At 46.9% G+C, this 12,926-nt stretch overlaps 1 protein-coding gene across 3 annotated transcripts in view; it reads right to left on the bottom strand.

The window, feature by feature from the left end:
• The window catches only part of ARHGAP6 (Rho GTPase activating protein 6), a 481,290-nt gene that overhangs the window by 249,143 nt on the left and 219,221 nt on the right, over positions 1–12,926 (bottom strand). The window contains exon 1 of one of the 3 annotated variants that reach the window (XM_004758828.3): positions 110–817. The exons of 1 other annotated variant lie outside the window; for it this stretch is intronic. In XM_004758828.3, coding sequence (XP_004758885.3) covers positions 110–154 — 45 coding nt within the window. In that variant the 5' untranslated portion in view covers positions 155–817. Of the gene's footprint in view, positions 1–109; positions 818–12,926 lie in introns of those variants that run through there. One more of the 3 variants, XM_013059588.2, reaches the window with a different exon arrangement.

Consider the following 12,926-nt stretch of genomic DNA (forward strand, 5'->3'; position numbering starts at 1 on the left):
CCGACCGAGGACCTCTGGGGAGACACTGGTCCCGTCAACCCCAAGCTGTCCCCTCCCAGGCCGGCCAAGTGGCGCCCCCTGTCGCCCGTGTGCGCGCCGGGACACTCACCGCGTAGTGCAGCTGCGGTTTCTGGCGGTGTACCGGGTCCCCCATGTCGCCACTGAGAAGGAGTGACAGGCCCTGAGCACAGCCTGGGGTCGCGGCGCCTCTCCGAGGTCCCCCTATTTCACCGCCATCCCGGGCCAGCCCCCGGACGCGAGCCCCGTTCCCCGCGCCCCCAGCGCGCCGCAACGCCCGCAGGCACCAGCGTCCCGCCGAGAGGCTGACAGGGACCGGGAGGAGGTGGCGGCCGCGGCGTAGAGGAAGGAGAGGGAGGTGGAGGAGGAGGAGGAGGGCGAGGAGGAGGAGAGGAGGGGGAGGAGGTGGGGGAGGAGGAGAGGGGAGCGGCCGAGTCAGATGGGATGGGCGGGTGCTTAATTCCTTCCGCTCCTGGCGGGCTCCTGTCGCGGCAGCCACCGCAGCCGCCAGCTGCTGGGGGCTGCAGCGACGGAGCGCGCCCACGACAGGTGTCAGGGCGGCCGGCGCTCCTACCTCCTGCCCCGCCACCCCTGCCAGGCCCGTGGGAGCCGCGCTGCCAGCGCTGGGGCTGCTGAAGCCCTCAACACCAGCGAGAGGGCGAGCTTGGGTTTCCAAGAAAGAGCGACTTTCGCTAACTTTGAAAGGGGTGTGGGCCTGTCGCTGGAAGGCGATTCGGAACCCGCTCCGGCGAGGGCGGAGTTTTGGTGTTTGGAAAGCCCTCCTTTGCGAGAGTCTCGACGGCGGGAACCCCGGGAGAGGGCAGGCCTGAGAGGGGCCAAGTAATGCAGCTCGGGGGAGCTGAAGAAGGCCTGAGGAAGGCCCGGCCGGCTGCCGGCCTGACCGCGCCACTTTGGGTAAACTGAGTCCCAGAGAGCTTGCGGGACCTGGGCCTGTCTGAGGAACCCCGCGGGAAGCGGGAGTCGCGTAAGAACCTGCCGGGACGCAGCGGCTGGTGTCGGTCCCGGGCTGCACCGGAGTTGGGGGCTGGGGTCGCTGCTTTCTGTGCCTTAGTTCTGAGGTGCACATCAGAAAAGAGCACCGCAAGAATCTGGAAACAGAAGAAACGTATACTCCTTGCAAATGCTGCCAGATGAACCAAATAATTTTTAGAACACACTGGAGGTTCACACCACTGAAAACTGGCCTCCGCTGTACAATCCCTTGTGGAAGTGTGCACTTGGTAACACCCCAGAGGTCCCTCCCTCGGCCTGGCATTCTGTGATTTACCTGAGGTTCCCCACAAGCTAAGTCCACACAAAGGCAGGGTCTGAGGCCAGTGTGGAGACTCCAGACCCAGTGAAATCCATCCGTCAAAGCCCAAGACGGGTAGCTACCCAGGGAAAGGCGGGTTTCTGGGTGGCCTGTCTCCATTCTTCAGGGTTCCCCCGGTGCTGGACTTGGCCAGGAGCACTTCCTGCGCTCTGTGTGGGTGCACCAGGTGGGAATAAGGGAAATAAGATGTGTCCCCCGTGTCTGAACCCTTACAATTCAGTTGGATGAACCACCCAACTAATATTTTGAAAACAATGGCATCATAATTGTAAATATGGACATTGTAAAAACAACAACAACAACAACAACAACAACCAGGAATGTGAAGCCAGGGGCACAGGTATCCTGAGGAACAGATAATCCCATGACCATTCATCTTTCTGGAAAGCTCTAAGATTACATTTGCTAAAGCTGATTACAAGCTTGCCCTCTGATCCAGGAATTCCACTCCCAGACACATAGAGAAATGGGTGCCAATGGCTTCCTCACCTACGAGGATATTTAAAATCCTCAGGTAGATTTGCTAAAATGAAAACAATCAAGATGCCCATCAACAGCTCCTCAATGGACCAATGGTGGTCTGTTCATATAATGGGATATTACTCAGCAATGAACAGAAGAGAATACTGACACACACAATGACATGGATTATTCTCACAAATGTTGAAAGAAGTCATACACAAAATAGGACACAGTGTATGATTCTATTTACTTATTCCGGAATTGAAATTCAAACGTTGAACTGAAATAGGCAGCTGTGACCAACTTATGGTTACAGAAGCCACAACAGGGATAAATAAACAAGGAAATAAATATAAACAAATGAATATCTATTACCAAGATAGGGAGTTGGTACTGACTGGGAAGGGGGCACAAGGGAACCTTTCGGGGTGCTGGAGACGTTCTGTATCTTCATCGGTCAGACACCTTACCCAAGGACACCCACATGGAAAATCTCACTGAGCACTCCAGTTCAGATTCCTGTAATTTACACCCTTTGCTATGTGTATTTTATACTGTAGTAACATAAAAATAAGCTTTAAACCAGTGCCCTGTCCCAAACGGGAACTTATGACCAGCGTGTTGCCGCCTGTCTTGAAAGAAAGTCCACATCACCATTCACCGCAGTCCCCCCGCAGTCCCCCCGCAGTCCCCCGGCAGTCCCTCCGCAGTCCCCCGGCAGTCCCTCCGCAGTCCACGCTGCACAGGTCTCCTTCCGCTCTGCTGCCTGGGAGACCAGAGCTCGCCTGCTCACCTTGGAGGCCCTCCCTGCTTCCTCACACCTCCAAGGCAGAGCTGGAAAAATGATATGCTCAAGTCCCCTCTTCACTTCGGCTCTGCTCTGCTGCGGAAAGCAGCCTTAGAGCTCTGGCAGCGAAGACCCGTGGGATAAGGCAGAGAACTAGCATCGGCTTCGCCACGCGGCATCTTTCAGAGAATGAAGCCGGGACCCGTTTAGGGACCTTCGCTTCACCGTGGTCCATTTAGAAAGCTGAACTCTCCAGCTTTAGGATTTCTCTCTCTGTCATACTGGCCACTGAACCTCCAAAGCTAAAAATCCTTTGCCCTACAGAAACGGGTTCATTATTAATATACATAAACAATACAAGGTATGTCCCTGGATTTAAAAACCTGAACCGTGGGGTGCCTGGGTGGCTCAATCAGTTAAGCCTCTGCCTTCAGCTCAGATCATGATCCTGGGGTTCTGGGATTGATTGAGCCCTGCATGGGGCTTCCTGCTCAGCGTGGAGTCTGCTTCTCTCTTTCTCTCTGCCCCTCCCCCAACTTGTGCATGCTCTCTTTCAAATAAGTAAATAAATTTTTTAAAAAACACCTTAACAACAGTGCTTTGATCATTACCCCTGAGTAAGGCACCCCCATGTTAAATTGGCTCACCTCACACTGCTGGGGTGCCACCTTTGAAAAATGTGTTGTCACGAAACAGCATTATCGTAAGCCAGAAAAACTCCATCATTCCCGAACTGCGTGCTTACATTCTAGGAATGACTTCTGCCTGCTGGCATATTTCTTGCTAAATTGTCACTGCTAAGTCAGAGTTAAATTCTTAAGTGCAACAGGGCTGCTTTTCCGTGTTTGAAAGGTCTGGGGAGATAAGACAAAGCATTTGAGAAAGGAAAGGATCGATTCATGCTGCAAGACATGAAATTCACCTCAGAGAGAATGCCACACCTTTTCAGTTCTCAGTCTGCTCGTTCAAGACTCAAGACGGGACCTAGAAGATTGTGCCAAACTTGAAAAGTCCTATTAAGTCTTAAACAATTTGAATTCCACACATTATTTCTATCTGAATATAGTTCAAGGCATAGTTTAAACACCGCTCCAATCAAAAAGTCTTATTTGCACACCTCTGCTCCTAAGTATCCTCTCCATGGTGTTTATTTATTCACTCGGTCACTCATTCAGTAAATATTTTTAAGGGCATACAATTTGCCGGTATTGTCCTAGGTCATTTAGACTACATTTTAACATGGCAGGTGGTTTCGAAATTCCGATCTTTGTCTGTTGGGTGACTATGGGAGATGACCCCAAGCACACGAACCCTCCCCTAGCGGAGGCTGAAGTTCATGCCGCTTGCTCGTTACGTTAAGAGACGGTGTGGCTAATGTTCTCTTTTGGTTAGTCACCTTTTCAAAAAAATAATACATTGCTCTGATGTTTATCATTTCCCCCAGAGAGGACTCAGAAATCATCTCTAGGAGTTCCTCTACCAGCATCACTTTTAAGATAAACATGTGTCATCCTCACAGTGGAATTTCCTTGTCTTCCTGCCCCTTGAACATTCCAGCATTTTCGGGACTAAGGGCGGTCCTCGCCACCACAGCACACTGAAATTAAAACCCCTGTTGGCCTTCACTCTGCCTGCCTATAAGCTGAGTCGACATTTTCCACACTTGGTGCCAGCCCAGGGGTGATGAGTTTTTCAGGAAAACTTTACCCAAGCCCATGGAAGCAAATTCAGCTTCAGAGTTTAGGAGGAGCTCAGGGCCATCTGGGCACTAAAACCTATGTAGGCTGGCAGGAGAAGGCCCCGCTTGGAGGCCCTGCCCTGTCACAGAGTAGCTCTGAGACCCTCTTGGGTGGGGGGACCCCTTCCCTAAAACCCAGTGCCCATACTCTTCCATCCTACTGTCTTGTCAATCCACCTGCTAGAATACCTTCCAAATTTTGAATTTAAAAAATTGATAACATACAATGTGTAGCTTAATGAATTTTTGCAAAACATATGCCCATGATCACCATCACTGAAGTCAACAGAGAGAATACCGCTGGTGTCTCAGAGAGTCCCAAGTCCCTCGGCTATATTGTAACGCCCTCTCCCGGTGGCAGACACTGCCCTATATTTTATGGACTTGACTTCTTTGCTTCCCTTTTATAGCAGGGCTTCTCAATCCTAGCACTGTTGACATTTGGGAACCAATAATCTTCCACTCCCCGACCAGCTTTATTGAGATATAATTAACATATAACATTATTTAAGTTTAAATATTTATTTAAATAATTACCAGAATAAGATGAGTTCATACTTCTATCACTTCACATAGTTACCATATCTTGTGTGTGTAGTGAGAACATTTAAGACCTATTCTCTTAGAAACTTTCAAATATACAACATACAATTGTTAATTACAGTCACCGCACCACACACTGGATCCCTAGAACTTCTTCATCTTATAACTGGAAGGAAATTTGTACCATTGAACCATCATCTCCTCATTTCCTCCACCCAGGCAACCACCACTGTACTCTCTGTTTCTATGAATTTGCTTGTCTTTTTTTTAGATTCCACATATAAGTGAGATCACCAATATTTGTCTTTCTCTGACTTATTTCACTTAGCATAATGGCCTCGAGGTCCGTCCATGTTGTTGCCAGTGGTAGGAGTTCCCTTTGCTGTGGCTGAAATATGTGTACGTACACACACACAGACACACAGACACACACACACACACACACACACACACACACACGAGAGGGAGAGAGAAAGAGAGACAGAGAAAGAGACAGGGAGAGATGGGGGTCGTGGAGAGCTGTTACACTTTCCTTATCCATTTAGCTACAGACATATACTTAGGCTGTGTTCATATCTCGGCTATTGTAAATAATACTACAATGAACATGGGAGGGCAGGTATCTCTTTGAGATCCTAACTCCAGTCCTTTTGGACATACATCCAGAAGTGGGATTGCTGGATCATACAGTAGCTAACGAACCTCCATCCATTTTCCACAGGGGCTGCAGCAATTTCCATTCCTACCAACAGTGTGCTAGGGTCCCCTTTCTCCACATCCTCGCCAACACTTGCTATCATGTGTCTTTTTGATAAAAGCCACGCTGACAGGTGACATGATATCTTTGTGTGGTTTTGATTTGTGTTTCCCTGATGATGAGTGATGCTGACCACTTGTTCATGTGTCTCTTGGCCATCTGTCTGTCTTCCCTGCAAAAATGTCTATTCCAGTCCTTTGCCTGTTTTTACACTGGACTGCTTGGGTTTGTTTTGGTTTTGGTTTTGTTCTTGAGTTATTTCGCTGTTAACCCTTCATCAGATACATGGTTTGCAGATATTTTCTCCCATTCCTTCTACCTTTTCATTTTGTTGATTGCTTCTTTTGCTGGGCAGAAGCTTTTTACTTTGATGTTATCCCACATGTTTATTTTTGCTTTTGTTTCTTGTAGCTTTGGTATCATACTGACAGTTCTTGACTGTGGAGGCTGTCTTCTACCCACTAGACGCCAGCCTTATCTCCCCCCACCAACTGTGACAACCACAACTGTCCCCAGATATTGACTAATACTCCCTGGGGTGGGGAGCAAGATCACCCCTGTTTTGAGAACTACTGCTTCTTAGGAAGTTGAGTATCCATAAATACTAGAGCTCCGCGTGGCCGGTTTTCTTACTTTATATAAATGATTCCTATGTATACTTTATTACATGTGCTTCTTTCACTCAATATTGTTTTAAGGCTCTTCCATGGCGTAGGTAGACATAGTTGGTTCATACCCACTGCTGTCCAGGATCTCACTGTGTGTGTTTACCACTGTTCATCTTTCCAAGTGTGATGGACATTTGTGTCCTTGCCAGTCTGGGACTACTGAAAGCCATACTGCTTGTATATCCTTCCACAAACCTCCTTGGGCACAAGCACATGCATTTGTGTAGGGTGCAGATCTAGAAACGGACTTGCTAGGTCATAGGTATGCATGTCTTTAACTTTATTGGACAGTGCCCAATAATTTTCTGAACTCATTGTACCAATTCGAATCTTTATTTACACTACAGTATAAATAGACTGAACATAGTTTATATAAAGACTGAACATAGTTTAGAGTTGTCTCTCTTCTAGGTTTTCTCATGGGGCTACAAAGATACAATTCAGGAAATCAAACTCTAGGACCAGGAAGGAGAGATGGGGAAGAAGCTTAAGGTCCTCTTTGTCCCAAATCACATGTATCCCGTAAGTGAAGACTTGACTAGCCCTGCTCACATCATGCCACTGCTGACTCTGTCCACACATACAGTTAAAGCGATGGACACATCAGCTATGCCTTTGGGGAAAGACATTTTATTTTGCAGGTCAGTATACTGGGAGCGGGGAGGGGCGGCACAGTATCTCAGCAACCCAACTGGAAACATAAGTGCCACTTATGGAATTACCATTTTGTTCCATGGCCACAATTTCTCCCCTTCTTCTTAACTCTAACATGGATGTGTAGTTGGGAGGGACCCAAGGAAGAATAAAGGATCCTATTCCTTGCTCCAGGTAAGCTAGAGAGAGACAACCCCCAGCCTGAAGACACACCCTGTCCGAAGAACAGCAAATGAGGAATTCCTGGGGATGCTGGGAATGGTGCCTGGAGCTGTGATGACAAAGGACAGAGAAGAAAGAGAAGAGTGGCCTGGCAACCCCTCCTCCTACTGCGTTCAGCCTTGATCCCTCCTACAAAGAATATCAAGAAGTTATACGTCGTGATGAGCACTGGGTATTATATGCAACTCATGAATCATTGAACATTACATCAAAAACTAATGATGCACTGCATGTAGTGGCCAATTGAATTTAAATTTTAAAAATTTTTTTTAAAAAAAGTGATATATCAGCCAGAACTGACAACGTGATGATTTGTGAATGCAGGGGGGAAAGCCAAGGGAGGGACGGTGAGGATCAAGTGATCATGAAAACAGGTTCAGCTTGGTATGACTGGTTTGTCCTTTTCCTGCCATTTTGATATTCTCCCTGAAGAACTGCTGTATTCGATATCAGGGAGCCAGGGAAAGGGCCCTTCAAAAGTATCCACAGAGAGACATTTCTAAAATGAATTTTCTATTCAAGCGTCAGTATGCAAAAAGAGGAGGCTGCAATCCCTCTGGTTATGGGATACCCCCAAAAAGAGTGTGAGATTAAGGAAACTGCTTTTCATTATATCCATCATCTAATGTTAGTCTATTGCCTTTGCTCGACCTATTAGGACGCCCTCTCCCCACGTGGTGCCGCAGCACGGAAAGCCCGCAGGACGCTCCTGGCTGCCCTAGGGCTGCAGGTGTGGGGGCTACTATTTGGAGCGATAACAATCCCACTAATTATTGAGCTCACACGTCACTGGTCCTTTGTTCAACTGGATGCTTTGCGAATAGCAAATCTGGATCCTTGGAATCACAGTATGAGGAAAGTATGATTATCCCCCATTTTATTCATGAGGGTGATTAACTTGCTCTGCACATCTGGTAAATGGCGAAGTCGAGATGTAAATGAAAGATGGGTCCATATCTCCTTGCGGACCATTCCGATACATTTCCATGTAGAGACTCTCGTTGATAAGTCAGACTCATCTATGAGATTACTATGGGGGCTTCTTGCAACACGGGGTTGGACACCACCAGTGCCCCAGCCATATCTCTGAGGCCAGTAGTTCTTTTTCCCCACAAAGGGACACTTGGCAATGCCTGGAGAGATTTTTGGTTGTCACAAAATGTGTATGTGGGTGGGGGTTGCCACTTGTGGCCAGTGGGGAGAAGCCCGGGCTGTTGCCAACCGTCCTACAATGTGTAGAATGTCCTCCCCCCAAACAAAGAACTATCTTGCCAAAAATGTCAAGAGTGCCAAGGTTGTTAAACCTTCCACATACCTAAGAAACCCATCCTTTAATAATTTCTACTTAGTAGCGCATCCCACACCAACAACAACTTTTCTCTCAGTGGAGTGGGTAACATTTCACCCAAGAAAACAAGGAGAAATATCCCGAGAGCAGAAGAGTAGGGCTGAGCAACGGGACTTACCCACAAGTGGCTCTCCAGGCAACATGGCATGTTGAAAGGCTAGCAGGTAGAGTAAAAACTGGCTATTTGTGTGACCCAAACAGACAGCTATAGAGTCCTTTGGAGCACTTGACGAGTCACGCAATGAAACCACTGTTGAAACCTCAAAAACGCCTCATTTCAGAGGCTCCGCAATATTAGGAATGATGGCACCTGGCATAACTCTCGTCCCTAGAACTTTCAAAGCAATTTCACACGGAACGGTGTCTGTCCCCCTCCTTAACCTATTTTGTGATTATGATTTTCATTTTTCATAGGGAGAGGGACATATAAGGCAAATATTAAGAATATGTTGCCAGAAGTGTAATAAAATGAGGAGACAGAATGCCCTTCGCTTGCCAAGTCGCCTAAACCTGCTTGTAGCCCATTAATCCACCAAACAGGGAGGATGGACCAGAGAGTTCCTGATCTCCACGAAATGCTTGAATCAGAAAGATTGAGCACCAACAATTCAACAGGGCCTTTACCACCTTACTGCGCGGTCAGAGCCAACCAAAGAAAGCTGTTCCAAGCTTAATTTCTTGATTTGTTTTCTTTGGGACCATGCTTTATAAAAGTGGCTCTCAACGAGGGGCAAGGCAATTTTGTCCCTCAGGGCATATTTGGCAACTTCCAGAGATTTTGGGGGGGGGGGGTCAAAAGAGGGGGTGGGGACATGATTGCTACTACTATTTATTGGATAGATGCCAGGGATGCTGCCAGACATCCCTCAACAAACAAGATGCACACCCCCCCCACACACACACACCGACTCCCGCCCTGCAAACACACAGATGCACAGCCAAGAATGTCCTGGCCCTCAGTACCGGTAGGGCCAAAGTTGAGGAAACCCTGCATTATAGATAAAGTTGTTCCAGCCAAAATAATTTTAATACAGCAGAATCTAAGCATTGGACTAAGGCTTTTTCATTATTTCAATTTTAGCTGCCATCCTCGTTCACGTTCATAAACACAGCATATAGGGACAGATATGACCTGGAGAGATGATAAGATTTCTTCTCCCTTTCAGCAGAACACAGGACAAGAGGAAAAGACATTAGAAATAAATGGCTAATCAGTGTTTCTGAGAGTATGGTCTTTAGGACTACATACATTAAAATCACTTGGCAGGGGATATTAAAAAAAAAAATTGTGAGGACCTCCCCAAAACACAATGACTCAGAAACTCTTGAAGCACCACCTCGGGACGGACATTTTTAGCAAGATCCGTTGACTCTTATCACGTACAACAACACAGTTGGAAAGCCACTGATGCCAGGGTAGTAAAACACAGAAACCAATGCCCAGAAAGGGCAAATGACTTGTTCAAGATCATGCAGCTAGCATAAGACAACATCAGAACCCATCCGGCCCTCTGGATTGAATGTTAGAGGAATGTAGAAAACATTCCTAACTCCATGACTAACAAGCCAGAATCAGATCCATTTGTAGTTATTAACGAGTAAATGAACATAACATTTGGCCCAGTTCACCACAACCTAGAGCCTGCTAAGTGACTTGCTACATTTTTCCTGTGGTTTTGTCAAGTTTTCTCCCCACTGTCTTTGTGACTAACGGTAAAAAGAATGCTACACATGACTTCTTTCAAAGCTCTTAGGATAACTGATCTCCATTAAACTTTAATTTTTCAAAACCATGGAATTCCTTTTTCTCACATGAACATGTCAAAAAATGACAAATGTGTATAAATCACACAAATTATTAGTCCTTTTAGATTTTCCAACGGGAAAATCCCTTCAGAGTCTACTGAAAAACCTTCCCACCTAGAAACAATTCCGTTTCCCATCTTAGCTAAATAAAGTTGCCAGCCACTATTCTCCTATGGTTGATGGGAGAGTTTGAGATTTGGAACAAAGGAAGGTTGGTTTGTACATCATAGCAGACTATGTAACAACTTCAAGGCTCTCCGTCTGCATTTCTGTAACTCCCATTTTTACAGTGGAATGATCAAAAGAACAATGAAAATTCAGTCTGTGAGAGCTAAAGAAGGCCATGGAGACAATGATGAATGATTTGAAGGGACACCATGTGTAAGAAAGGAAAGCCTTGTCAGTTTTCTCCAGAAAGCTGGACAAGACTCAAGAGGAGAAATTAGGAAGACTTGGATTTTGGCTCAACATAAGAAAAAACTTTCTACATTTAACCTGGCAATTCCACTCCCAGGTATATAACAAAAAGGAATTATATATGTCTGCACAAAAACTTGTGCATTTGTGTTCATGGTGCCATTATTTATAATAGCCTAAAATGGAAACCATTCAAATGCCCATCAACTGAATGATGGATAAACAAAATGTGGACTATCCACATTCCATACAATGGAAGATTATTTGACCATAAAAAGGGATGAAATACTGTTATATGATAAACCATGGATGAACCTTAAAAACATGATGCTAAGTGAAAGAAGCCAGTCACAAAAGACCACATAGATCACAGGATTCCATTTATCAGAAATATCCCCAGAATAGACAAATCCACAAAGACCAAAAGCAGGTCCGTCGTTGTCTAGGGCCGGGGAGGTGAGAGGATGGGGAGTTGAAGAGATGAGAGCCCGAATTCGGTACAGGGTTTCTTCGCAGGGTGAGGAAAATGGTCAAAAACTGATTGTGCGGATGGTTGCACGACTCTTGAGTGTACTGAAGTCCAGCTGGAGGAAACGTGAATCTGATCTCCATAAAGCTACTGGAAAGAAAGAAAGGGGCACCTGGGTGGCACAGTCGGTGAAGTATCTGACTCTTGATTTCGGCTCAGATCATGATGTCGGCGTCGTGACACCAAGCCCTGCATCAGGCCCCATGCTCAGCGGGGAGTCTGCTGGGGACTCGCTTTGTCCCCCTCCCCCCCCCGCGCCCTCCCCATCTTGCCTGTGTATGTGTGCACACTCTCAGGTAAATAAATATTTTTAATAAAAAGAAGGAAAGGAGGGAGGGAAGGAGGAGGTCTTCATAATAAATGGAGTGGTGCCAGAGAAGACAGGCAGCTATCCCAGGACGAGGTGGTTTCTTCTCCGGGACAACATTTAATAAGCCGAGCCCGGAGAGCCTCAGCTGGAGAGCTGCGCTACGTGAGAAGTTTCACTGTTGCACCTGCGACATTTCATCCCTTTCCTGTTTCCCTGACTACGACACGAGTGGCTCCAGGCTAAAGATGGGTTTCTATTAGTTTTTTCAGTCCACTCTCTCATCCAGCCTTTCAACGCTAACTGAAGGCAAGGCCTTGTGCGACTTGTCTCAGTAAGAGTTGCTTCTTGCCTGAGGCAGAGTTCCCCAGAAACAGACACTAAGATAAGGATTCATGTGCAAGTGATTTATTAAGGACACGTTCCCAGGAGAAATCGGTAAGGGGCAAGCGTAACAGGGTAAGACAGGGGAGGAAGCCAAGTAACGGTGTGATTTCTGGCCAAGTCCCCGTCTCAGCCTGGTCCTGGGGGGCGGGGGCAGGGGGAGTTCCGGAGTGTCGATTCCATCTCAGAGTTGTCTCATCTCAAACCAAGGGAGCTGAGCTTTAACACTCTCACACCTGCCAGTCATGGGCTATGGGATGCCCCAGGGTGATGTAAAGTCTCAGGCACTTCCTGTTCTTTGTGGGTGCAGGGAAACTGCTCAAGAATCCCAAGGGATAGCCTCTGAAGTTCACAGATGTTGGTCATTAGAAGCAAACCACATAGAAGCTGGGGGATGGGCCAGGCACACAAAACTGATAACAGATCTGTGATATTCTGGGCAAAGCACCAATAGCAAGTATGCACTGCACATTCTGGTTGAAAACTTGTTAAGCCCTAAAGGCTGTTTAGGACTCTGTTCCTATGTGCGGAGGTCCTGAGCAGGGTGGAAACTTGTAGCCTCCAAAGTATCTCCAGCAGGATGAAGTATGAGCCGGTTTTCGAGGCTTGGCACTCCCGCTCACGCTCTTCCTTGCTCATAGTCCCAGGGAATTTCTCAGCAGCTTCGCTATCCCCCGTTGTCATTTCGCCACTTACTAAGTTTCGGTAGATTCCCAAAGCTGCCAATCCACAGAACCATCCAGGACTGGGTTACCTTACTTACTGGATTGATTTCCTTTTGCCAAATTATAGATCATCACAAACATATTTAAGCTGTTGATTCCTAACAACACAGTTAGATGTTCTCTGTTTCATCCATCATTTTACGACATCACTGACTGGTTACCATATTTGGGGGGGCTGTAGAGATTATACGAATGAGTGTGCGCATCCCTGCGTGTGCCTGTGTGCGT

This window comes from Mustela putorius, unplaced genomic scaffold, assembly GCF_011764305.1.
Source record: "Mustela putorius furo isolate JIRA1106 unplaced genomic scaffold, ASM1176430v1.1 tig00003836_pilon_pilon_pilon, whole genome shotgun sequence".
Taxonomy (NCBI): domain Eukaryota; kingdom Metazoa; phylum Chordata; class Mammalia; order Carnivora; family Mustelidae; genus Mustela; species Mustela putorius.